The sequence below is a fragment of the Tupaia chinensis genome, unplaced genomic scaffold (genome assembly GCF_000334495.1).
Source record: "Tupaia chinensis unplaced genomic scaffold, TupChi_1.0 Scaffold144276_1, whole genome shotgun sequence".
NCBI classification, from domain to species: Eukaryota; Metazoa; Chordata; class Mammalia; order Scandentia; family Tupaiidae; genus Tupaia; species Tupaia belangeri.
The window spans coordinates 6,014,886-6,040,335 of NW_006204133.1; the positions used below are offsets into that span (position 1 = coordinate 6,014,886).

At 45.3% G+C, this 25,450-nt stretch overlaps 1 protein-coding gene across 20 annotated transcripts in view; it reads left to right on the top strand.

Annotated features, from left to right (window-relative positions):
- The window catches only part of MAP4K4 (mitogen-activated protein kinase kinase kinase kinase 4), a gene marked incomplete at its 5' end in the record, with an annotated part of 213,826 nt that overhangs the window by 111,941 nt on the left and 76,435 nt on the right, over positions 1-25,450 (top strand). For all 20 annotated transcript variants that reach the window (XM_014583398.2, XM_014583401.2, XM_014583405.2 and 17 more), the window contains 1 exon segment: positions 24,204-24,329. In XM_014583398.2, coding sequence (XP_014438884.1) covers positions 24,204-24,329 — 126 coding nt within the window.

A 25,450-nucleotide genomic window follows, 5' to 3' on the forward strand; every position in this document is an offset into this window, starting at 1 on the left:
CGCTCTCTTACCAATCCACGCCTGACACGGTGGACGGCCTCACCCTCCTCCTGGTGCCCTCCTAGCCTGCTGCTCCCTCGCCTATCCATGCCTGACGCGGTGGACGGCCTCACCCTCCTGGTGCCCTTCTCTGCCGGGTAGTCCCGTTATCTGTACCACATCGCCAACGGCCTTGTTTACGACACTTCACGTATCCGCCCCTCGTAATGCAGGCTGTGTGATGGCAGGGACATTGTTTTCAGCGCTGTCATCCTTGGTGCCCGTTCAGTGCCTGGCACGCAGTAGACCTTTCAGGAACGCTTCTGAACGAATGGACAGTGCCCATGCTGGAAGGCATATGATAAATCTACTGGGGTGTCTCCTTCCTACTTTCTGTACATTAGGAACCTGAAGGCCAAAGAAGGCACCTGTGGATGGTCGTGTGTGTGTGTGTGTGTGTGTGCGTGCGCATGTGTGTGTCTTTGTGTTCTTTCATTCATGAAGCACTTTGGTCCCCTTGAAGATTAACCTTTTTATTGTCTTTTAACTACCCCTGATGAGACATCCTTTGAGCTATGCTAAAGTGGGGAAGCAGTACAGTTGGAAATGAAAGGTTTAACACCCTGGTCTTACTGTATTGAAGTACTTTACCGCGTAAAAGGTTTTTGAAAGGACTGCTGAGCACCCCTTTCCCCTTTTATTCTGAATTTAATTCCACGAACTGCTTTCTACTTGAACTCTCTTCACAGGACCTCAGTATAAATCCATAGCCTACATGCTTTTGAAAGGACTGCTGAGCACCCCTTTCGCCTTTTACTCTGAATTTAATTCCACTAACTGCTTTCCACTTGAACTCTCTTCCCAGGACCTCAGTATAAATCCATAGCCTACATGAATCAGCCTACACCATAGAACTTTCTGAAACTGCTCTATTGGTCTGTCATCGTCCTGTGAAAATCTATAGTAAGGACATACCTGGGGCCTTAAAGGTTTACTTGCCAAGTCATTTATAGAATAAAAGCTTTAACTGTTTAGTTGGAGAAATTGAGCCCCTCTCTCTTTCATCAGCATCATCCCCTGAGAGAAGGAAATAAGAAATCACTAATAAGGGGGCCAGCAGGTGGTGTGGTGGTTAAGGTGCTGGACTCCCATACGGCTGACTGTGGTTCAAGTCCCAAACCTGGTGGCTTGCTTTCTATCTCTCTCTTCTCTCTGATAAAATTAAAACATAAATAATAACAACAAATAAAATAAATAAATATATCTTTAAAAAAAAAACACTAATAAGAAGATCCTGATCTCACTTTTGCACCAACCTATAGAAAAGAGGGTTGTCCATGGAATCAATAATAACAAATAAAATAAATAAATATATCTTTAAAAAAAAAGAAATCACTAATAAGAAGATCCCAATCTTCTCACTTTTGCACCTGCCTATAGAAAAGAGGGTTGCTGTCCATGGAATCGTGTCGAATAAGATTAGGGAGCTGGTGCGTTGATGGGCAGAGTTTTTGGCTTCACACCTGCGAGGCTGTGGGTGTGCTTCTAGGCTGTGACTGGCCTGTAAGCTGTGGGGGGAGCTAGACTTGCCACCTGAAGGCAGGAAGTCCCATTAGAGAGCCCTCTCTGGAGAATGATTTACTCAGAGAGCAACCCCTGCCTCTCGTTCAAGGGTAGCTCCCAGGTCACTGCGACACAGACAGACCCTGTCTCCTGTTTTTGGTTTTTCTTCATCAGGTTTTTGCCAGGAGTGCTTGTGCTCCAGAGAGACAGACAAAGTGAGAAATCATCTCCCTACCTGGGGAGATGGCCACACAGCAACCCCTTCTCTTCCCGGGATTTTGGACACACATGCACCCAGCTTGATTTTCAAGCTGCTGCTTCTGGGACTTGAACCACAGTCAGCCATGTGAGAGTCCTGGACCTTAACCACTATACTACCTGCTCGTTCTTATCCCCTGAGTTTTAATTCTGCGTGCCAGCATGTCATAGCAAAGCCTGGATTATATTTGGCTGCCCCAAGTTTGCATTTGTTTAATTCATTCTCTTTTGCAAATTCACCATTGTCCCTTTGAACCTTGGGGGTTGTATGTGTAATTCAGTTTGTGTTAGATGTTTTAAATGATCTGTAGAATAATTCTAGGTAAAGCCATGGTGGCATGGAAGAGATTTATCTCTAGGGTTCTCTCCCTAGTACTCAAAGGTGCTCATTGGTCTCTGACTAATGCAAAGTGCAAATCTTGATTATTTGGAAGCCCACGCCCTACCTGGGACTGCTGTTCTCTGTCTATTATCTGATGCCCTTGGGGCTCTGAAGTCCCCAAGGTGTCCAGGGGCCTTTTCTCCAAGATTTCTTCACAGGAACCTGGCGCTGGTTCTCCTCCGACCTGTCAGATGTTTGGTGCCCGGACCATCCCAGGCACTTTTCCCTCTCTCAGCACACCTGTGCCGGAGAGCACACCTGGCGGATCTGGGGAAGCCAGTGCCCAAGGGCTGCCATCTCCTTGCCCGCATGTGAGTGCGAGTTTAGAAGCGTCTTCCTACCTGCAGCCTTCACCAGCTCGTACATGTTTATGTTTTGACCTCTCGATTGAAGTCTACATACAGAAAGGGCGCAAACGGTAAACTCAGCAAATACTAAAAAGTGAAACGTACCCTTCCTGTGACCAGCACTCCAGGAGCCCTCGTCTCCCCTTACAGTCACTGACTCCTTGCAAGGGTGACCACTGCCCTGACTCTTGTCACTACGCGATTGGCCTGTGTCTGTGCTTGGTGGAAGTGGAAGCTCAGTGCTCCTGAAGCTGCCGGTTTCCCTTAGCGTTTTATCCGTGAGCGCCGCCTGATGCTGCAGACGGGGAGTCTGTCCGCGTTTGCTGCGCGGGGTTGCATGAGGTGCACAGGCTTGCGAGTGAACCACCCCTGTCCTCTCTTGGTACGGCACTGGTCCCTTGTAGGTGCCGGGTTGAACTGCAGCATTTACCCAGAGTGGGGCGGGTCAGAGGCGCCGAGGCGTGGTAATGGGGCCACTTCATGGCTGGATTCTTGTGGTTGGGCATGATGAAATACTTCTCTTCTGATTTCATTTCATAAACTTAACTACAGGAGTCCTGAGAGAGCGGGCAATGTTGCTAGCTCTTGGTGTCCAGAAGTAAAGTACCGGGACTTCTCTCCCGACTCCCTGCCCTTTCGTTAACTTCGCCCGCTTTCTCTGCTCTTCTGTTGGCTGGACTCTGGGGCCACTTAGCTTTTCTACTGACCCTGGGGCACGTGAAGACCGCACCCCCTTTCTTCCTTAGGAGGGTGGAGGTTTGGGGCGAAATAGAGATAAGGAGATAGAACCAAACAGATGAAATTCCTACCACTCCCTGTTTACCTCTCACAGATGGACAGGGAGAAATCTCCTTATTCATGTTTCTAATGAGAAGTGTGTTTGAAAAACAAAGTCTTTGCTGTGACATCTGTCATACCTCAGGGCGCAGCAGTAATAGGACTGCTAAGCCTGGGGGAATAAGTAGTTAGGATGAACGACCTTCCTGTGAGGCCCCTGGTGGTCACTCTTTGTGAATGAATGAGGGAAGGTTGATCAGAAGGGGGGGAGCCTTGTGGCCCAGTGACTTTGCGCTACTGGTTCCTCTCACACCTCTTTTCTTGCCGGATCTCTGCCCCCTGAGGCCAGAACTGAAGAAGACTCTCCGTAAGTTGTTCAGAAGGAAGAAGGAAACCATTTACTTGGAAAGTGACCACACAGATGTTTTTGTTCAAGAGGGAAAGGGAGAAAAGGTCGTGGAGATAGAAGAATGAAAAATTTGGAACTGTAGCATACAGCAGCAGCTCTCTGGGTCTTCGTGAGAGAGAGCCATGGTCCAGTTGGACTGGAGTGTTCTGTAGGCTCACTCCTCACAGCCTCCGCTGGGCCTTGTGCTTGCCCCGTTGGTCCCCAGCACGCCCCGCTGGGTGATGGTTCAGTAACCGTTGCCACTTCGTGCTGTGCTGACGACAGTGCTTCTAGGGTGCCGTTGTCCACAGGATGGCTGGGGCTGTGAGGGTGACTGCCCTTTCCACTCAATAAAGCTGTTAGAACAAAAAGTTAAGTGACTTTTGGAGTAATTTTTTTTGTTTGTTTCTGTTTTCTTTTTAAAAAAAATTATTTAATTCCATTTGTTATTATTATTTTTTAATTTGACCAGAGACAGACAGACAGAGGAAGGGAGAGCGAGACAGCAAGCCGCCAGGTCCTGGACTCGAACCCTGGTTGGCCGTGTGGTAATCCAGCGTCCTTAACTACCACGCCACCTGCTGGCCCATGCTTGTTTCTATTTTCTATGAAATAGAAATATTTATTTCATAGTACTGATATATAGTATGTATATTTTATAGAAAATGCTGAGGAATAAGAAGATTTTTATAAACCTCATAATTGCATCACCTTAGCTACTATTAACATTAATGTACATTCTTCTAGTTTCCTGTGTGCATATATATATATGAACACATACATACAAAATTATTTTTTAATTGAAAAGAAGGCTTTCGTGACCCTAAAAGTAATGTGCTCTTTAGGAAACTGGGAAATGCACAAAATGTTTCTTTCACTCTGCTCCCTTTAAGATAAGATACTGTTGGTTTGATGTGTTTCCAGCCACTGTAGAGTTAAGCCAATTTTTACTGTTGCCATTCGCTGACAACCCCCGCCCCAAGTTGAACAAGTGTTTGTATAGCCACATTTTAGTTTAAAATTCAGTTTGCATTTATTCTAGGAAACTTTCTCCCATGTACTTCAAAAGGCAACTCCTTGACCTCCTCTGGTCTCAACTGTGTTTTTAACTGTTTCTAGTCTCCCCTCAAGGTACCCCTCCCTCTGGGCTTGTAAACTGTGTGAGGACTCTTAAGTTCCTGTTATGGTTCTTCTGTTCCCCTGCTTCATAATACTGTCTGCAGTTGAGCACTTTTTATTTTTGGCTGTTTTTCCAGTTGGCTAGCTTGAACTTGAAAGGCGGGCACGGATCCCCACGGTACATAATGGCGGTTAACCTATATATTTTCCTTAATACATGCTCCTTAAACAACAAGCTATTTGTTTGTTGTCTTTATTATTTTAACTCATCTGAGTATAAAGAAAAGTTGAGTTTGGAAAGGAAGCAGTATTTCATTTATAACAGATACCACATGGCTGTTTGAAACTTAGGTACTCTTTGAAATCTTCTGATAGATTTATGTATTTTTTTCTGATACTGATGTAAATCTTCCACCAGTGGTTCAGCCTTTGTACTTCCTCACATCTGTCATCTTGGGCATCTGTCACACCCTTGGCGTGGGCGGAAGATCGCTGGCTGCCCCGCTGTTTCTAGGCGGGACTGTGACATGGAGTCTGTGATCAGTGGGCTTTCTGTGTGTGCTTGACAGCACCAGGACCCAAGACATCTGGCCTAGACCCAGCCTGGTGGCAGAGTCAGGAGCAAACTGGACTGCAGTGCTGGTGGCCACACGGCTGGAGGTTCTGATCCCTGGGCCAGCCTGAAAACATGCCGGGTGTGCACGATCGTGCGCAGGTCCTGGCAGCCGAGGGGTCGGAGAAAGGAGATCGCTGTTTAATGGGACCCCCTCTGCCTCTCTCTCTCATGTATGTGCGCGCACGTGGTCTCTATCGGTGTGAAATTAATCATCTCTTCTGCAACTATCTTGAGAATTAGTGGGCACATAATGGAATGGTGTCAAGAATAGGTAACACAGGAGACACAAGTGGTTCAGAAGCCCAAGGTGATTTTCTGGGCAGATCTGAAGCTTCGTTGAACTGTAAGTTTCACTGTCTTATAGGTTGTTCCCATGTCACAGTCCGGTATGAGTGGGTGCATTCCCTGGCAATGTGAACTTTTTTCACTCTTAAGTTAAAGAGTGGCAGCTTGGCATAATGGGGAGCAAAAACAGAAGTGTACGTTTTGACTAAATCATTAGAATAAATTTGGTTTGAATCAAATCTCACAATCATTGCTGTCTGAGACGCGCTTCTTAGCAGCTCCTGTTCGTGTCTTCAAGCAATTTTTTAAAGGTGTTTGTCATAGGGTGTGTGTGCTAGCCAAAGGCAGAGAAAGTGAGAACCCATTCCCCAGGGGGGATGGCCACACCACCTCCCTTCTTCGTTCCCCACTTGGAACTTAGGTATGCACTCACACGTGCTCACTGCGATTCTCAAGCCGGGTCTGGGACGTGAACACGTGGGAGTCCAGCGCCTTTACCACCACGCCACTTGCTGGCCCCTGGGGGATGTTTAGAGATGATTCTATAATGCCACTGTTTTTTCTTCATATATAGTTCACCTGTATGCATTAATTTAATTAAACAATATGGTATGAATTTATGTATTTATATTTGTATTACATATTGTATAATTGATTGAATAATTGATTGACACACTAATTAACATGTAATTAAAGTTTTTTGCTCTTGTTTTGGACTTGGTGGGGGAGTCTCCTCCCTGATTGACACTTATTTGTTATACCTGAAAAAATTCAGATGTCAGTTAAAAATACAGAGGTCTCTCGGATTTGTTACTTGCTGAATTCTTAAGACTTTCTGATCCACTCCCCTCCCTGGGTGATTAAGAGTGTCCTTCTTCAGTGAAATTAACCAGGAGGGTTCTTGGTTCTGAATAGCAAGTCCCATATTAACCCTTTACCTACTCTGGACTCTTAAACTTCTCAGTGAATCTTTTTCTTTCCTTTTGGTTTTTCAGTTTTCCTTTTAAAGGTTGTAAGCCTTAGGAAACCTGAGGTTTTAAGCTCATTTCCCCCCAATTTCTGTATCTGTTTTAAGAAGAACTGATAAAACTCAATTTTGCAGACATAGGTTATGGTACTCTTTGTACCAATTCTCAGCTTAGATTTTAGCTAAGTATTAACTAAGTTTTTGTTTTTGTTGTTTTAAAAGTTTTTGCTTTAGGGTGTGCCACTCCCTGGAGAGAGAGAGAGGGAAAGTGAGAAACCCCCTCGGGGTGGGGAGGGAGAGTGGCCATGCCACAATCTCCTCTTCTCCATGTTCCTCCTGGGATTTTGGCATACACACATATGCACCCGCCATGATTTTTAAGCTGTTGGGTCCAGGACTTGAACTGCGGTAGACCATGTGGCAACCTGGCACCTTAACTACCATGCAACCTGCTGATCCCCTACCTAAGTTTTTAAATACTTAGCAGCACGAGTGAATGTCTCCAGTGAAGAGTGAAGGCTTGGTATTCACTAGAAAGACGACGTGTCAAGGGTCCATGAGTGTGTGAGCTTCCCCACACGAGAGTCCATGTGCACACTGCAGATAGATCCAGACAGGAGGCTGAATTAGATGGAGCCTGTCAGAAAGAGGACGTTTACCTGCTTTCTCGTTGCTGCGTTGTTTTATTGATATCCTAGTAAAGGCCTGGGAATGTGAGTGTGGTTTTGCCGGCTGTGGCTTGGTGACTGCCCTTTCCACTCAATAAAGCTGTTAGAACAAAAAGTTAAGTGACTTTTGGAGTAATTTTTTTTGTTTGTTTCTGTTTTCTTTTTAAAAAAAATTATTTAATTCCATTTGTTATTATTATTTTTTAATTTGACCAGAGACAGACAGACAGAGGAAGGGAGAGCGAGACAGCAAGCCGCCAGGTCCTGGACTCGAACCCTGGTTGGCCGTGTGGTAATCCAGCGTCCTTAACTACCACGCCACCTGCTGGCCCATGCTTGTTTCTATTTTCTATGAAATAGAAATATTTATTTCATAGTACTGATATATAGTATGTATATTTTATAGAAAATGCTGAGGAATAAGAAGATTTTTATAAACCTCATAATTGCATCACCTTAGCTACTATTAACATTAATGTACATTCTTCTAGTTTCCTGTGTGCATATATATATATGAACACATACATACAAAATTATTTTTTAATTGAAAAGAAGGCTTTCGTGACCCTAAAAGTAATGTGCTCTTTAGGAAACTGGGAAATGCACAAAATGTTTCTTTCACTCTGCTCCCTTTAAGATAAGATACTGTTGGTTTGATGTGTTTCCAGCCACTGTAGAGTTAAGCCAATTTTTACTGTTGCCATTCGCTGACAACCCCCGCCCCAAGTTGAACAAGTGTTTGTATAGCCACATTTTAGTTTAAAATTCAGTTTGCATTTATTCTAGGAAACTTTCTCCCATGTACTTCAAAAGGCAACTCCTTGACCTCCTCTGGTCTCAACTGTGTTTTTAACTGTTTCTAGTCTCCCCTCAAGGTACCCCTCCCTCTGGGCTTGTAAACTGTGTGAGGACTCTTAAGTTCCTGTTATGGTTCTTCTGTTCCCCTGCTTCATAATACTGTCTGCAGTTGAGCACTTTTTATTTTTGGCTGTTTTTCCAGTTGGCTAGCTTGAACTTGAAAGGCGGGCACGGATCCCCACGGTACATAATGGCGGTTAACCTATATATTTTCCTTAATACATGCTCCTTAAACAACAAGCTATTTGTTTGTTGTCTTTATTATTTTAACTCATCTGAGTATAAAGAAAAGTTGAGTTTGGAAAGGAAGCAGTATTTCATTTATAACAGATACCACATGGCTGTTTGAAACTTAGGTACTCTTTGAAATCTTCTGATAGATTTATGTATTTTTTTCTGATACTGATGTAAATCTTCCACCAGTGGTTCAGCCTTTGTACTTCCTCACATCTGTCATCTTGGGCATCTGTCACACCCTTGGCGTGGGCGGAAGATCGCTGGCTGCCCCGCTGTTTCTAGGCGGGACTGTGACATGGAGTCTGTGATCAGTGGGCTTTCTGTGTGTGCTTGACAGCACCAGGACCCAAGACATCTGGCCTAGACCCAGCCTGGTGGCAGAGTCAGGAGCAAACTGGACTGCAGTGCTGGTGGCCACACGGCTGGAGGTTCTGATCCCTGGGCCAGCCTGAAAACATGCCGGGTGTGCACGATCGTGCGCAGGTCCTGGCAGCCGAGGGGTCGGAGAAAGGAGATCGCTGTTTAATGGGACCCCCTCTGCCTCTCTCTCTCATGTATGTGCGCGCACGTGGTCTCTATCGGTGTGAAATTAATCATCTCTTCTGCAACTATCTTGAGAATTAGTGGGCACATAATGGAATGGTGTCAAGAATAGGTAACACAGGAGACACAAGTGGTTCAGAAGCCCAAGGTGATTTTCTGGGCAGATCTGAAGCTTCGTTGAACTGTAAGTTTCACTGTCTTATAGGTTGTTCCCATGTCACAGTCCGGTATGAGTGGGTGCATTCCCTGGCAATGTGAACTTTTTTCACTCTTAAGTTAAAGAGTGGCAGCTTGGCATAATGGGGAGCAAAAACAGAAGTGTACGTTTTGACTAAATCATTAGAATAAATTTGGTTTGAATCAAATCTCACAATCATTGCTGTCTGAGACGCGCTTCTTAGCAGCTCCTGTTCGTGTCTTCAAGCAATTTTTTAAAGGTGTTTGTCATAGGGTGTGTGTGCTAGCCAAAGGCAGAGAAAGTGAGAACCCATTCCCCAGGGGGGATGGCCACACCACCTCCCTTCTTCGTTCCCCACTTGGAACTTAGGTATGCACTCACACGTGCTCACTGCGATTCTCAAGCCGGGTCTGGGACGTGAACACGTGGGAGTCCAGCGCCTTTACCACCACGCCACTTGCTGGCCCCTGGGGGATGTTTAGAGATGATTCTATAATGCCACTGTTTTTTCTTCATATATAGTTCACCTGTATGCATTAATTTAATTAAACAATATGGTATGAATTTATGTATTTATATTTGTATTACATATTGTATAATTGATTGAATAATTGATTGACACACTAATTAACATGTAATTAAAGTTTTTTGCTCTTGTTTTGGACTTGGTGGGGGAGTCTCCTCCCTGATTGACACTTATTTGTTATACCTGAAAAAATTCAGATGTCAGTTAAAAATACAGAGGTCTCTCGGATTTGTTACTTGCTGAATTCTTAAGACTTTCTGATCCACTCCCCTCCCTGGGTGATTAAGAGTGTCCTTCTTCAGTGAAATTAACCAGGAGGGTTCTTGGTTCTGAATAGCAAGTCCCATATTAACCCTTTACCTACTCTGGACTCTTAAACTTCTCAGTGAATCTTTTTCTTTCCTTTTGGTTTTTCAGTTTTCCTTTTAAAGGTTGTAAGCCTTAGGAAACCTGAGGTTTTAAGCTCATTTCCCCCCAATTTCTGTATCTGTTTTAAGAAGAACTGATAAAACTCAATTTTGCAGACATAGGTTATGGTACTCTTTGTACCAATTCTCAGCTTAGATTTTAGCTAAGTATTAACTAAGTTTTTGTTTTTGTTGTTTTAAAAGTTTTTGCTTTAGGGTGTGCCACTCCCTGGAGAGAGAGAGAGGGAAAGTGAGAAATCACCTCTGGGTGGGGAGGGAGAGTGGCCATGCCACAATCTCCTCTTCTCCATGTTCCTCCTGGGATTTTGGCATACACACATATGCACCCGCCATGATTTTTAAGCTGTTGGGTCCAGGACTTGAACTGCGGTAGACCATGTGGCAACCTGGCACCTTAACTACCATGCAACCTGCTGATCCCCTACCTAAGTTTTTAAATACTTAGCAGCACGAGTGAATGTCTCCAGTGAAGAGTGAAGGCTTGGTATTCACTAGAAAGACGACGTGTCAAGGGTCCATGAGTGTGTGAGCTTCCCCACACGAGAGTCCATGTGCACACTGCAGATAGATCCAGACAGGAGGCTGAATTAGATGGAGCCTGTCAGAAAGAGGACGTTTACCTGCTTTCTCGTTGCTGCGTTGTTTTATTGATATCCTAGTAAAGGCCTGGGAATGTGAGTGTGGTTTTGCCGGCTGTGGCTTTTCTTGCTTCATTCTGTGTGCTGTATGATTGCTCCCTGGATTTCTTTCATGTGGACTCTTCCCCGGTGTCTCCTGTCTTCCTGTAAGATCTGCTGGGGTGCACCTTGGTCTTCCCTCAGCCTGGGGCAGCAGGTTGCCTTCCTCTGCATTTCCATGTCCTATGCTGGGTCTATTTCTGCTCCAGTCCTCATCGCTCTGAGTGGTCCTCTGTCTCCCCACACTGTCCACTGCCCCATGGTGTCTGCTACGAAGCAGCCCCTCGAAACCTGCTTATCAAGTGCACAGCTGTGGTTAAAAGATTGTCAAGGAAGGTGGCATAGCAACTTCTTAGCCTGCATTTTTTGGATAACGGATGGTAAATTTGGCATTGGAGGTGGAGGAGTCAGGCATGTTTCAACATGACAGTATGCCTGTTGCTCATGAATTTGAGCTGGTAAACGACCTTTCAGGAGCCTCAGTGGAAGCATTCATTTGAGCTGGTCACTGTTTAAATTTTGGTCTCTGTAAATGAATATATACTCTGGAGGAAGAGATGCCACTTGACAGTCCTGGCTGTGTTTGTGACGGTGATGGTTACCTGTCCCTTCACCCCCCTTTATGTGAAAGACAGGCGTGCGTTAGATTGCGATCCTTCCTTTTTGTGTTCTTTCCCTTGTTCTCTGTGAGAGTTCCAGTTTTAAACAGTCTCTGACTTGGCCAGCCTGACGGGAGACTCCTTGCAAACCGTCGGTGAGTGTTTTGCTTCACGGTCATTCAGAGTATGGGCAGGAGGTGATGATGGGAAAGGGAGAAGCGGTGCTGCTCTTCCGTGAGCTGCTCTTCCGTGACCTGTGCCGAGACTGATGGCAGATGTGGAGCAGCACTAGTTTGGCGAGGCCCGCCTTTTTGGGGAACTCTTTGCTGGTGATGCCTGCAGCCCCCGGCCTACCTCCTCGCTGTGTGCATGTGTATACCTGCCTGGGTACTTGTGAATAGAGAGAGGAGAAATGGGTTAAAGAACACTAACGCAAGTCAGTGAGCTGTTCTTGGAGCACAGTGACTTAGTAGTTTTGTGAACTGTGTATGTAGTAGACTGCCCTAAAGTTCTGTATAAAATGATCAAAAACAGAAAACCTTGTTCATGACTTGTTTTCCTGGTGATCTAAAAAGGAAATCTACATTTTTGCTCTACTCAGTAAAAGGAACAACTTGTGCATGGTGTTGGATGGGGTGGTGTTGTGGTCCGGGACTATAATGGGGTAAAATAAGCATGTTCAAGAGAGGATCGATAGCGCCGATTTATGTCTGTAGAATTTGTGGAAGCTGAATTGCTTGCTTATGTAAACTGGATTACATTAGTTCTGTGTTACTGACTTCGATAAAATTAGAGGTCTATTGCTTGGGATACATCTTTTTTATTCCTGTGTGCAATAACATTCATATTTAAAAAATAATCCTGTGTATCTTTTAAGATCACATTCAAATGAAGAGGTATTTCCTGATAAGTACAAACAGTACTTGGTATCAGCAGAAATGTGTGTTGTGTCCGAAACATGTCTTACAATGAAAGCACTAGAAAAGGGAGTATAGGCAGGGTAAGTGTCCATGGTGATGGTATGTTCCTTACTGCTTTGCAGAACAGTTGAGTAATACCAGCCACAGTAACATGTCGCTTTTCATTTTCTTTCATGAGAGACAGAGAGGCAGAGAGAGACAGCCAGGTGCTCTCGGCAAGGTCTCATACTCCCACCCCTCCCATCGTCAGAATCACTTGCACATGTATGTACCCAGCATGTAGAAGTCGACCTGAGAACTGAACCCGGGGCTTCCAGCAGTGCAGACTGTTGTGGTACTGCTGCGCCAGGATCATCTTATTTTTAATTGAATCCCGTGTTGAAGATAATTGGTCCTCATTCCCCTCCATTCTTTTTGGTATCTGTGGATTCCTGGCATCTTTTCACTGCACTTGGAGATCCTTTGTGTCCTTGTGCAGAGGTAGCAATGTGAGTAGGATACACATTGCTGATGTGCTCTAGTGAGAGACCTAACTGTCGCAGTCAGAGAGGAATAGGTTATGCCGGTGCTGACTGTTAGGTGTCGGACGTCCTTGCTGGGACCTCTCAGCCCATCACAGCAGCCAGTTGTAAGCCTGGCCAAGGGCATGCTGTTGTATTGATTGCCTGTGTGCCCACTTCTGCCTGTGGGAAGGTGAACCAGGGATTCATGTGGTCCAAGTTCACCAGAGCTGGCTCTTCCAGAGGCTGCTTCAGCATTGTTTTGTGCGCAGGGTTGTATTGATTGCTCAGTTCATAAAGCAAAAGATAACTCCATTCATTTTCCGAGAATCATAATGAGTGCCTACTGTGTGTAGGCACTGCGGGCTCTTTGTACGCTGCCTCATTTTATCATTCCCCTACCCCGGGTTGTGCCTCACCTGGTGAGCAAGGATTAGAGCTCCGCTGGGTATTGTGTCATATCACCATCCTGCATGTAAGCAAACTGAGGTTCAGGGACTTACTTTTTCTTTTTTAAGCTCACACCTCTTCTTGTCATCCAGGTGTGTGTACCGAATACATTTACTGTGGCAAGCACTGCCAGCAGTACCCAAGTGGCGAGTCATTGCCTTCCTGGAGCTCGTATTCTCATAGAGAGGGTAGACTTCTTTTCTTTCTTTCATTTTCTTTTTTCTTTTCTTTTCTTTTCTTTCTTTTCTTCTTCTTCTTCTTTTTTTTTTTTGGAGAGATTTTTGATATAGGGTGTGTGCACATGCTGGAGAGATGGAAAGTGAGAAATCACCCTCTGGGGGGATGGTCACACCGCAATCCTTTCTCTAATCTCCTCTCAGGATTTTGGGCATGTACACACATGCACTTGATAAGAGGTTTTTTATTTTTATTTTTTTATTTATTAAATAGAGATGTTTTGCTATGGGGCATGTGTGCTCACTGGAGAGACAGAGAGACAGAAAGAAATCAGCCCCCAGGGAGGATGGCCACACCACAATCTCTTCTCCTCCAGTCTCTTGGGATTTTGGTCATACACGTGCTTGGCGTGCTTTTTTTTTCTTTTTTTCCTTTAATGGAATTTTGCTATAGGGCATGTGTACTCACTAGAGAGAGCAAGACTGAGAGAAAGTGAGAAATCACCCCGCACACATGCACCTGGCATGAGTTTTAAGCCACTGGATCCGGGACTCATACTGTGGTCGATCTCATGGGAGTCCATTACACCATCTGCTGGTCCCTCAGCATGAGGTTTTTTTTTTTTTTTAAATTTTTAATTTAATTTTATTTATCATTATGATTTAATTTGATGAGAGAGAGAGAGAAAGTGAGAAAGCAAGCCACCAGGTCCGGGAATCGAACCACAGTCAGCCATGTAGGAGTCCAGCATCTCAACCACCGTGCTACCTGCCAACCCCTCCCTGGAATGAGTTTTAAGCCCAGGTATGAGACTCGAACTGTGGTTGACTATGTGGGAGTCCAGCGAAGTAACTGTTATACCATCTGCTGGTCCCAAGAGATGAGGCTTGATTATTGAAGTTACTCTTCCTGATGCACTCTGACAGCTTTCTTGCCTCACTGCGGTAGTGAAAAACGATTCGCACAGATACGAGAAGCAGACGTGTTGGTGTTGACGCCATACACATGCTAAATCACACCTTCTGCAGAGATGGTGTGTGGGTGCAGTATGACGCTGTGAAATGTATCCTTGGGCCTGAATTTTGTCACCTAACATCTCTTAGTGAAGGCTGGCTATCAGGAAGTAGACCATCTTGGTTTTGTTTTCTGTTTACCCAAGCCTGTGGTGTGTAGTTACACTGTCTTCCTCAGTCACTTCTGTGGAAAGATCTGTGAGCCCGTAGAGCTTAGCAATGGTTCCTCATGGGTGACTCTGTGGGGATCTTCCAGAACCTCCTCCAGGCATGCGAAGTCTGGTCAGAGGTCACGTAATTGTATTTGAGTGGAAACCGCCATTTCAGAGGGAAGAGGGGAGGGTATTACCTCAGATGCAGAGAATCACCTGAATGTAACCAAATGGCATTGTATGCATAGTTAAACCTAGACTTACTGCCATAGTTAGCACACTGTAGCAAATCCGGATGGTCCGGCAAACCCCAAGAGCCAGGGCAAAGGTACTACTGATGCTGTTGAACGCATGAAAGGGATTGGGAAGGAAGTTTCCATGGGAAGAGTTTATTATTTTTTCCTGGATGATCATTGTTTCCTTACTTCTTTTCCCTTTTATTACTGTTCGGCTGTGGTACATCATGACATATCAGAATATATAAGCAGGAGGTGGGTTCGCTTGAACACATGGAACTGGAGGAGATGGGAAGAGGGAAAGATTGAGGTAAAACCATGAAAAATTAAGATTTTTGATAGGCTTGACCAATAATATTCCTTTTTTTAAAAGAGATTTTTGCTATAGGGCACGTGTGCTCTCCAGAGAGACAGAAAGCCAGAAATCACTCTCTGGGGGGATGGCCACGCTGCAATCTCTTCTCCTCCATTTTCCTCTTGGGCACACGCGCACCCGACATGAGTTTTAAGTTGCTGGGTCTGAGATTCGAACCACGGTTATCTACACAGGAGTCCAGCGACGTAACCATTTTTCCATCTACTGGTCCCAACCACTAATATTCTTAAGGTCTGAATTAAAAAAATCACCGAGCTCCATAAATAGTGGTCATCCACTATTCCCTACTCCCATCCCCCCAAATTTGTCCCTCTCTAACTATGGTCTATAAGGTAGATGCTGATTTCATTTTGGCAGTGTCTTCGTTTTGATTCAAGCATAAACTTGTTTATAGTAGTTAACTCAGCAAAAATTAGTTTAATGATCTGATCAAAAGAAGGTAATTTTGCTCATTCATTTTGTGAAGGTTTTTCCTATATGTGATTTAAGTTTCTTTAAAAATTGTGGGGACCCGCAGATGGCGTAATGGTCACATTGCTGGATTTCAACATGGCCGACCATCGCTCGCGTCCCGGACCCGGAGGCTCAAAACTGAAGCTGGGTGTGTGTGCATACATGCCTAAGATACCAAGAAGAGAATGGAGAAGGGGGTTGCGGTATGGCTATCCCCCCTGGGGGGTGGGTGATTTCTCACTTTTTGTCTATCTTCCTGGCAAGTGCACGTGCCCTATAGCAAAATTCTCTTAAAAAAATGAAGAAGTAATTGTAGTCTTTCAGCGGTAGGAAAGTAGGAGCAGACGGCTGCAAGATATGTGGCATTTTTACTCTGCCGTCCTGGTTGTGGAATCGGAACGTCTGTAATTCCAAATTGTCACTTTCTGAATGCACTGAGTTCTAATTTAATGGCCCTTATATTCTGTTGTGGGCTGAAGTCCAAGCAGTGTAGTAGTTACTACCTACAGGGATATAGGTAGTAGCTTGTCTATTCTTTTTTTTTTTTTTTTTTTTTTTTTTTTCTCCTCATTCTATCATCTGGGTCAGTTCTGGGTTAGTTTCAGTTGATGTCTTTTTCCCCATTCATGGGTGTATGTTTGAGCCTCTTTACATGCTTGGTTTATTATTATTATTTGATTTGATTTTGATTTTTAAGTTTGCTGTAGGGAATGTGCACTTGCCAGGAAGTGGGGTGGGGAGAAAATGAGAAATCACCCCCAAGAGGATGGCGATGCCATAAACCCCTCTTCTCCATTCTCCTCTCGGGAATTTCAGCCCACACACAATGTGCCTGCTGTGATTTCCAAACCATCAGGTCTGGGACTGGAACCACAGTTGGTCATGTGGGATCCAGCTGCCTTAACTGCTGTGCTACCTTCTGGCCCATGTCTGGTAACTTTTCATAGAATGCCAGACTTTGTGAATTTTACCCTATTGGATATTGGATATTTTATGTTTCTATAATATTCCTGGCCTTCTTCCTGGGATGCTTGCAATAAGGTTGTAACAGTCTGATCCTTCCAAGATTTGTATTCTGGGACCAGATCAGCATGTATGTACCCTAGGTCTGTTTTGCCACTGTTGAGCCCAGGGCATTCTGTGTACTCTACCCAGAGTCCTCTGAACGCTGTCTCCCAGCCTGGCAGATGGCAGTGGGCACTACTGCAGGTCCCTGTGGACACTGGGTACTTCTGGGACGAGGTTCTGCCCTGATCTTAGGTGGCTTCCTCGCAGTGATGTGCTGATAGTGCTGTGCTGAACCCTCGAGGGTGGGGGCTCTTGGATCTAGGCCTGCTTGCTTTGCGTGCAGCTCTGTCCTCTCTAATACCCTATCCTGCTCGGGCAGTGGCTGTGGTCTCCTCAGTCTCAGCTCCTTCTCCTCCACCCAGGGCCTCCCCAGGGCTGTGTCTAGGTGCTCTCTCCCTTTGCTGCGACCTGGAATCACTCTTAGTCAGTAAGCTGGGCTTCCTGTCTCAGGGGTCCTTGCTTGAGGTCTTCAACACTTTTATGTATCTTGTCTATTTTAGTTGTTCAGGTGGGAGGGTAAGCCATCTGGCATTTTGCACTTGATATTGGTCAGGAACTGAAGTTCTCTTATTGACTTTCAGAGCTTAGCCTTCTCTGACCACGTCACACATGTAAGCAGGAGCTCTGCTTCATAGGAGCACATGGAAGGGTCCAGCTCAAAGTGCACACACATGGCTTGCTTATCACATGCCACTTCAGAGCTGTGCCCCCATTGCCATCCCTTTCTTAGACCTGTTTCTAGGGTTTTAAGTGACACTCCGCTCAGTGTACACAGAATTCTTTCCCTGCTGGCTGGTATTAGGGGAAGCCCTGTGAAGGTCGTTACTGTTTGAGGGCAGAGTATGAACGAACGGAGGCTAGGTTCTCCTTTCACACCCTGTGGCAGGTCAGGAAAGTGAGGACAGGGCATGGTGAATGCTCTGTTTACCTTCTCCTTTGCTCTAGGAATTACAGAAGCCTGGGAAAATCCAGTCTAAAGAAGTTGTGTGTCTGGACTGCTATGTTAGTGAGCAGGAAGAAATGACCATGAGGCAACGAAGAGCCTTGTGGAGCCGCTGGCCCAGTAGAAAGCACTTTCACCAGAAAGACTGTTGTTCTTCAGGTTCATGGGCCTCCCCACCCAGCCACCCATTGGTGGAGCAGTGTGAACAAGGAGGTTGGCAGGAGGGAAGGCCACTCAGTCCAAGGCCAGAGAGGGGCAGACTTGGCGAGTTGCCGGGAAGCAGCTCATTTCAAATTCTTATGGGGCTGATGCCTCTATCCCAAATTCAGTCTTTTTCCAAATTAGGAAAATAGTGACTGTCAATTGTAGAAAATTAGGAAAGTTAAAGAAGAAAATATAATCCAGAAATCATCTTTGGCAGCCTTTCTTCTCTTCTGTGCACTCATTAAAACATGGAGTTAGGGAAACATATTTGCATTGTGTTGGGAATGACGGCAAAGTGTTGATGTCAAGATCATACTGTTTTGATATCTTCTGAGCATTTTAGATGGCTTTTTCATTTTTGGTCTCATGAGAAATAGTTTTGTTTTTATATAAACTTTGAGTGCAATTAAGGTTTTTGGTGGAGGGTTCAATTCTGATCTGACTGGGGCTTGCCTAGTAGATCTGTTTTCCATCTCAGTGTGGATGCCCGTTTCAGGTCCTGCTTAGGCTGCCCTCTTTAGGGTCCCCAGTAGCAAGTAGTTTGTGTGTGTGCACGTGTGTACACATGGGTAACTAATTCCCTAATGGAGGGGGAAAATGGGTTCTAAAGTCGAGTACTCATATGAACCGTGTCAGTTAAATCGTTGAAGGCCTTTGTGTTGTGTTACTTTGCCCTATTGATTGGGTCTTAACAGGGTGACCGCTCTTGATTTCTGGGTGTCGGTGATGTTAAGATTTGGGAACATTGGATGGTTTCTTTCAGACCCTGGAACAAATGATGACCATTTATTTGACTTTCACTTTGTTGTGTGATTAAGACCACCATGTTCGTTTTTCACCAAGTTGTGCTTTTGCTGTGTGTGCAAGGTGTTATCACAGAGATATGTTTTGACCTTTTCATGGGTTTTGGTGTACTCCTGCAAACACCATTCTCCCTTGGTCGTTCATGAGTGAGTGAAAGGAATGAATTGTATTCACCCTACATTACTTAGGTCTGAAGGCCCTCCTACCGCAGTCTGTCTAGGTGAAGAGTATTGTGTAATTCTGTTCTTTTGTTTATTTAGGTTTTTGCCATAGGATATGTGTACTTACCGGAGAGAGACGAAGAGATGGAAAGTGAGAACTCACTCCCTTGGGGGAGGGGAAGATGGCCACACCACAGTCTTCTCCTCTGTTCTCCTATTGGGATTTTGGGCATGCACACACATGTGCCTGGTGCAATTTTTCAAGGCTACGGGTCTGGGACTTGAAGTGTGGCTGGCCATGTGGAAGTCCAGTGCCTTGCATGGTTCTGTTCTTCTGTATGTAGTCGAATATTAAGTGAGTCTAAGCTGTAAAACTTTTTCATGTGACTGAGTTAAAAAAAAGTTAAATTGGATGAATTCATTGCTGTGGCTTTCACCCTGGTGTGTACTGACCAGTGCTCCCAGAGGTGATGGGAACTGCCAGGTAAAATCTGTTCTCACTCTCTTCGAGTTCACAGTCGAATAAAGAAGGGTTCAACAATAGCCAACTAAAGCAAACTCTTAAACTAGTTTTATCTTTTAATTGTTAGAGGGCTCATGCCCTAGCCAGAGTGTGGGGGTGGAAGAGCACCCCTCACTGCGGCATTGTCACACAGCAGTGCCTTCTCCATTTCTCCATCCCGTTGGGATTTGGGGCACCCATGCACGTGAGTTTAGCGTGTTTTCCATACCTTAGTGTGGGATTTGAACCACTTTCTGCAATGTAGGATCTGACTCCCTCCCCCATTGTTTAAAGGGACTTTTTCTGTAGGGCATGTGTGCTTCCCAAAGAGATGGAGAGAGAGAGACAGAAAGTGAGAAATCACCCTCCTCCCCCATGGGGGGGGGTGGCCACACTGCAGTCCCTTCTCCTCCATTCTCCTCTTGGGATTTTGGGCACGCGCATACATGGACCTGACCTGTGTGTCTGGGACTCAAACTGCAGTCAGCTATGTGGGAGTTGAGCGAGGTAACCATTAGAGCATCGGCTGGTCCCAGGATCTGGCTCCCTTAACCTCTAGACTATGGGGTTGGCTGATGAAGAGTTTTTTAAATGGACATTTTTATTCTAGTTGTATTTATTTGTACATTTTGCTGCTGAAATCTGCCAGAGATATTTGTACATTCGTTTTCTCAGCCTCTCCCCAACTTCCCAAAGGTAGACTGAGCCATCCAGGGTCCTTCCCTTGTTGGTAAGCAGTCCGTGAGTAGCCATTTAATTCTGTAAAGAGGGCACCCCAGGTGGAAAAACGGCTAGCTCACAAGGTTCTTGTCCTCTGAATCCCAGTCAGCTTATGGAAGTCTGCTTGTTCTCCTCATGTAGTTTCTGCCATTAGGGGGGTGAGTGAGAATTTAGGTAAGAGAATGCAGACTGCATTTTAAAGGGTCATTTTAAAACAAACAACAAAACACTAATAACATGTGGTCCTGTGTGTTCTGATGGTGCAAAGGGCAGGCCCATCATCTGACCCATTTCCAGGACCATAGCTGCTTGTGAAAATCACACTGTGCAGATGTTCGCCCTCCCCCTCCTGCCAGCCAGGGGAGGCAACTGCAAACTCATCCCCCAGTCAGAGCCCAGCCTCAGACAAAGGCCTTTTCTGTGAGCATTTGCTCCCACTGGGTAGGGTCCAAAATGCTAATTGGCCTCAGCTGCATTAAATCACTAAGTGGGGTAGCAGCTGCCTCGCCATTGCAGAAAACCAGGAGGGAGTCTTCACTGCCTACCAAAAGGACCTCCTTCCCCTCTCAAGTCCCCCTCACTTTTGTTTCAATTGTGATTGTGGACTCCTAAAAAGAGTGTGAAGGGCACAGGACTTTGGACTGGGCAGAGACACACGGGTTGGGAAAACATCCTCCATGTAGTTCTACCGTTCCAATTTCTGTTTGTAGGGTTCGTTGTTGATGTTTAACACTTCAGTTCTAGCCAGCCCTCACGTCTCTTTTCCACTGGGTCTTCTCCGGCTAAATGAAGTGCTTGTGGTGGTGGTGGTGGGTGTGTATTTCAGTGTTGGAATGAGACCACCAAACTCGTTTTGGATTAATGACCAAAGGGAGTTTGAAAGTCAGAAGTTGGTTCGTTACCACCTTAAAGACGATGTACAATACTGCATAACGAGCATTAGCCATAATTAGAACATTGTTGTAGGTGACTCAAAGCTGTTGGCAAATTCAGTCTTTCTGACACTTTTTCTCCAAGGTGGGCACTTGTAATTAGACAGAAATGACCATTCGTGTTGCTAAATGTCTTCTTATTTGATGTGTAATCGTTATATTAAAGTCATTAAAAGAAAGGGAATGTTTAAATGTATGTAAATTTCATCTTAAAATAACATGAGAGGAGAATATAATTTCTCAATTTTTTAAAAAAAGCGTTTTTGTTGTAGGGGGTGTGCACTCACTGGAGAGAGCTAGAGAGAGAAGGAGTGAGAAATCATCCCCTGGGAGTGAGGGGCGGAGGGGGAATGGCCGCACCTCAGTCTCTTCTCCATTCTTTTCTCTGTGGCCTTTGGGCATGCATGCACAGGTGCCTGTTGTTTTCAGGCTGCTGGGTCCAGGACCGGTGTGGGATCCAGCACTTTAACTGCCTTGCCACCTGCTGGCCCTCTCCTTAATATTTTTTGTAGCTCACTTTGATAGGCTTCCAGGATTTGACTGTGTGAGACCTGAGAACTGTCCTGGCAAGTGATGTCGATCTGATTGCTGTATTTCTAGATGCTATTTGAGTGGTTTAATATAATTGCTATTGCTTTTCCGATGTGATTTGATTGTGTTTAAGTTGTTCTCTCTTTTCACTTGCCAGAAGGCGTGTGCATGAGAGAGACTGGGGTGTGATCACACTGCAGTCCTTTTTCCTCCATCACTCTCTCCGCCAAGATTTGGGCACGCACTCATAGGTGCCTGCTGTGTTTTCTCAAGCCGCCAGGGTTGGGACTCCACAGGGCTGGCCATGTGGGATCTGGCTCTTTTTTAACCACTATGCTACAGAGCTGGCCCTAAGTGTTTATGTTTGATCGATTCTAAGGTGCAGCCCAGTTCTGAAAAGGGTATGGTGCATGTCGCATGGTCAGTGGTGCATTGTAGTGCCATTACATAAAGTAATGGCTTAGGGCTCTCCGGGGCATTTTAGATTCAGCAAGACAGATTGTGCCGTGATCATCTGCCAATAATATCTACTAATATGCTTATTCAGTGTTTTTTACCCCAGTGGGAAGTATTGAATTTAAGCCTATAAGAGCTTTCAAATGTGTGTTAGATTTTTAACTCTGTGGACTGTTAAAAAAAAAAAAAAAGGAAGCCATTGACTCTCTGACCATGGTGAACGAGTTAGCTCTTAGACGACATTGGTTCGTGTCACTTAAGAAAAAAGTACCTCGAAGCTCTTTGAAATATGTCATGATCTTTAATTACTGCTCGGGGAGCTTCTCACGGACCAGTCGTGGATGACGTGTGCTTTCTGTCAAGAAGTGAAATCGGCTAACAGAGTGTGAAAGGGAATAATGACCCTGGGAGTAATGCAGCTGGTATTGGGGATGGAGGTGGAGGGAGGCAGGGCTAAGGGTGGATCGGTGAGTGAAGTCTTTCTGATCCAGTGAAATCCACATACCGCGTGAAGTGAGTGACTGCTCGGACAACAAAAACACAATTGCGGTCAACATTTTGAGTTTTTTCTATTCTACGTCAACATGATTCTTTTTGTTTTTGTGTAGTCTCTGTTCCCCAAACCCTTGTAGGTTTACCAGTTTGGGATAAAAGGAGACAAACCCGTAGTTCACTTTTTGATCGTAACTGCAGTTCAGTGTAAGGAAAGTTGTGTGTACACGCAAACCTGTGCATGGGTTCTCTTTCTCACACTTGTGTGTGTACACACCGAGACTACTCAGAAACCCTGAATCTTCCTGACGCCAGGAGGCTTATCAGTTCTGATGGAGTGGTGTCACAGGGTAGGGAAGTAAGGACGTTTCAGGAACCAGTCATCGAAAATAAACCAACTGGAGGGGATCGTAGAGCTCTGGTCACCAGACTTATACAGTGCTTTTCTAACGAGGGCTGATTTTTCCCTTCTGCCATGTATTCTCTCTTCTTTCTCAGATTAATTCTGCTTGCCGTCATTCAATCACTCATTTATAAATGAATTGCCAGAGGGCACAAGTGCTCACTGGAGAGAGACAGAGACAGTGAGAGAGAGAGAAAGTGAGAAAGCACCCCTCCCCGGGGAGGGGAGGCATGGCCATGCCGCAGTCCCTTTTTCATTCTCCTCTCGGATTTTTGGCACACATGTGCATCTGACGTATTTTTCAATCTGCTGGGTCTTTGAACTGCACAGGCAGTCGGCCATGTGAAATCCAGCCGCCTTACCCAGCATGGCACTGGCTGCACACACACACACACACACACACACACACCCCGTCATGCTACCTACAAACTTTTCTTAACCTGACTCTTTGCAGTTGTGTGTCATGTACGTGCAGAAGGGCGCAGGGTGCCAGCCCTGGCTGGTGCCTAGTCTCTTCCCAGTGAATGTGAGAGAAAGCAGAGACCACAGACTTCTCAGCCTTGAGAAGGGCAGCTTGTTTGATGTATCAGACAGGCATCTCCACCTGTTCCGTTTCCCCTCCCTCTTGGGTACACGCTGTTTTTCTCCCTGTGCTCATCTTATTTTAATAAAGTGAGAGGCAAGGGGAGTAGCCAAGTCTGAGGCGACCTGCTGAGTGAGTTTTGTCACCTGGTGCTCTGGCCGCACCAGAAGCTCTTTTTGCAAGAGGCCTCACTAAGCGTGCCTCTGGGGCTGCACCAGTGGCCGGTGCTCAAGTGTGCAGTAATCTGCCCGTGGCCTCGCTGTGGGCGATGCTGAAGGTTTGCAGGTTGTTAGAGGGAAACCTCTTCTGGCCTCAAGTGAACCAGATGATTCGGATTCGCAGAGGTTTTCTAGAAAGAAAACAGCCTTTCCCAGCGATGAGTTGGAGTAGTACCAATCCGGCTTCGGGAGGTGGAGTGAGTCTTCAGGCACAGTGGCCAGGGCGGGCCCTCCGCTGGCTGCAGTGTCGAGCCTGTGCCCATCTCTCTTGGACTCCATGTCATTCCCATGTAGCCTGGACCACACGTCACAGCATGAGTCCCTGTCAGGCCCCAGTTCTTGGCACAAGGATAGTGCAGGGTGTACCCCTGCTGTCGGAGGGGCTGGGAACTTTGCTCCTTTCCCTCATGTATGCCAAGGGGATGGCACGTCTTCCCGAAGCCACATGATTCATTCATTCATTCATTCATTTATTTATTTATTTATTTATTTATTTATTTATTTATTTCTTAAGGATGAAGAGGAAGAAATCAAACTGGAGATAAATATGCTGAAGAAATACTCTCATCACAGAAATATAGCAACATACTATGGTGCTTTTATTAAAAAGAGCCCTCCAGGACATGACGACCAGCTCTGGGTAGGCGGGGTCTCCTCGGCCTTCTGTGGGGGTGGGGGTACGGCAAAGAGGGGCAGTAGCCGGCAGAGTCTAAAGGCCTGGCTTGTATCTCTTGGTTGACTCTATGCACGGGAATTTCAGAAAGTTTTTTGAAAAATGTAATTAAAGTGTGAGTTTACTTTGGTAGAAAACATTTGAAATCCACTCGAAAAGGTTTTTTTTTTCCCCACAATGCACATTTTTCTGAACTTTTTTATAAGAGAGTTTTTTTTTTTTTTTCCTCTAGGGTGCATATGCTCACCTGAGGGAGAGGGAGAGGGAGGGAGACAGAAGGCGAGTAATCACCCCTGGGGGGCTGGCCATGTCACAATCCCTTCTCCTCTCCAGGTCTCGGGCACACATGCACATGTGCCCAGAGCTGAGTTTTAAGCCGCCGGGTCTGGGACTCAAACTGCAGTCAACTATGTGCAAGTTCAGCGATGTAACCGTTACACCATCTGGTGGTCCCACATTTTCTAAACTTTTTGAAGGCCCCTCACATTGAATGTTGTTTTTTATGTCGATTTCACACTGCAAACAAAAAGGTTAGCTTTATAACAGGCTTAAAATGGAACTTCTAGAAGAAATATGAGCAAGTAGCAAGGAAATTAGGAACTTGAAAGCAATGCAATAAAAAATTTATTCATGGGTGCCAGTTAGTATGAAAGCCTAACAAAACTGTTTATTTTTTTACCACCTGGAAATGAGAAATAGATCTCAAGAAAACTTGGGGAGCATTCCTAATCTGAACATTTCAAATCTGGAATGCTCTGAAATTCAAGACTTTTTCAGTACCAACATGATGCCACGAGCGATGCCACACTTGCCTTCAGGTTGCTGGGTCACAGCTAGAGTGCTCCCGAGAGAAGTACTGTACTGGCTGCGTGCATGAGGAGCATGGCTGAATTTCGTGTTAGGATTGCGTTCCATCCCCAAGATAGCTCATTTATGTGTGCAAATATTTCAAAATCTACAAAATTCTAAAGTCATAAACATTCCTGGTCCCCAGAATTTTAGATCAGAGATACTTGACCTAATTTAAAAACAGTAAATTCCAGGGAAGCATTTTAGAATTGATCATTCAACCTTATCTCTTCTTTAAA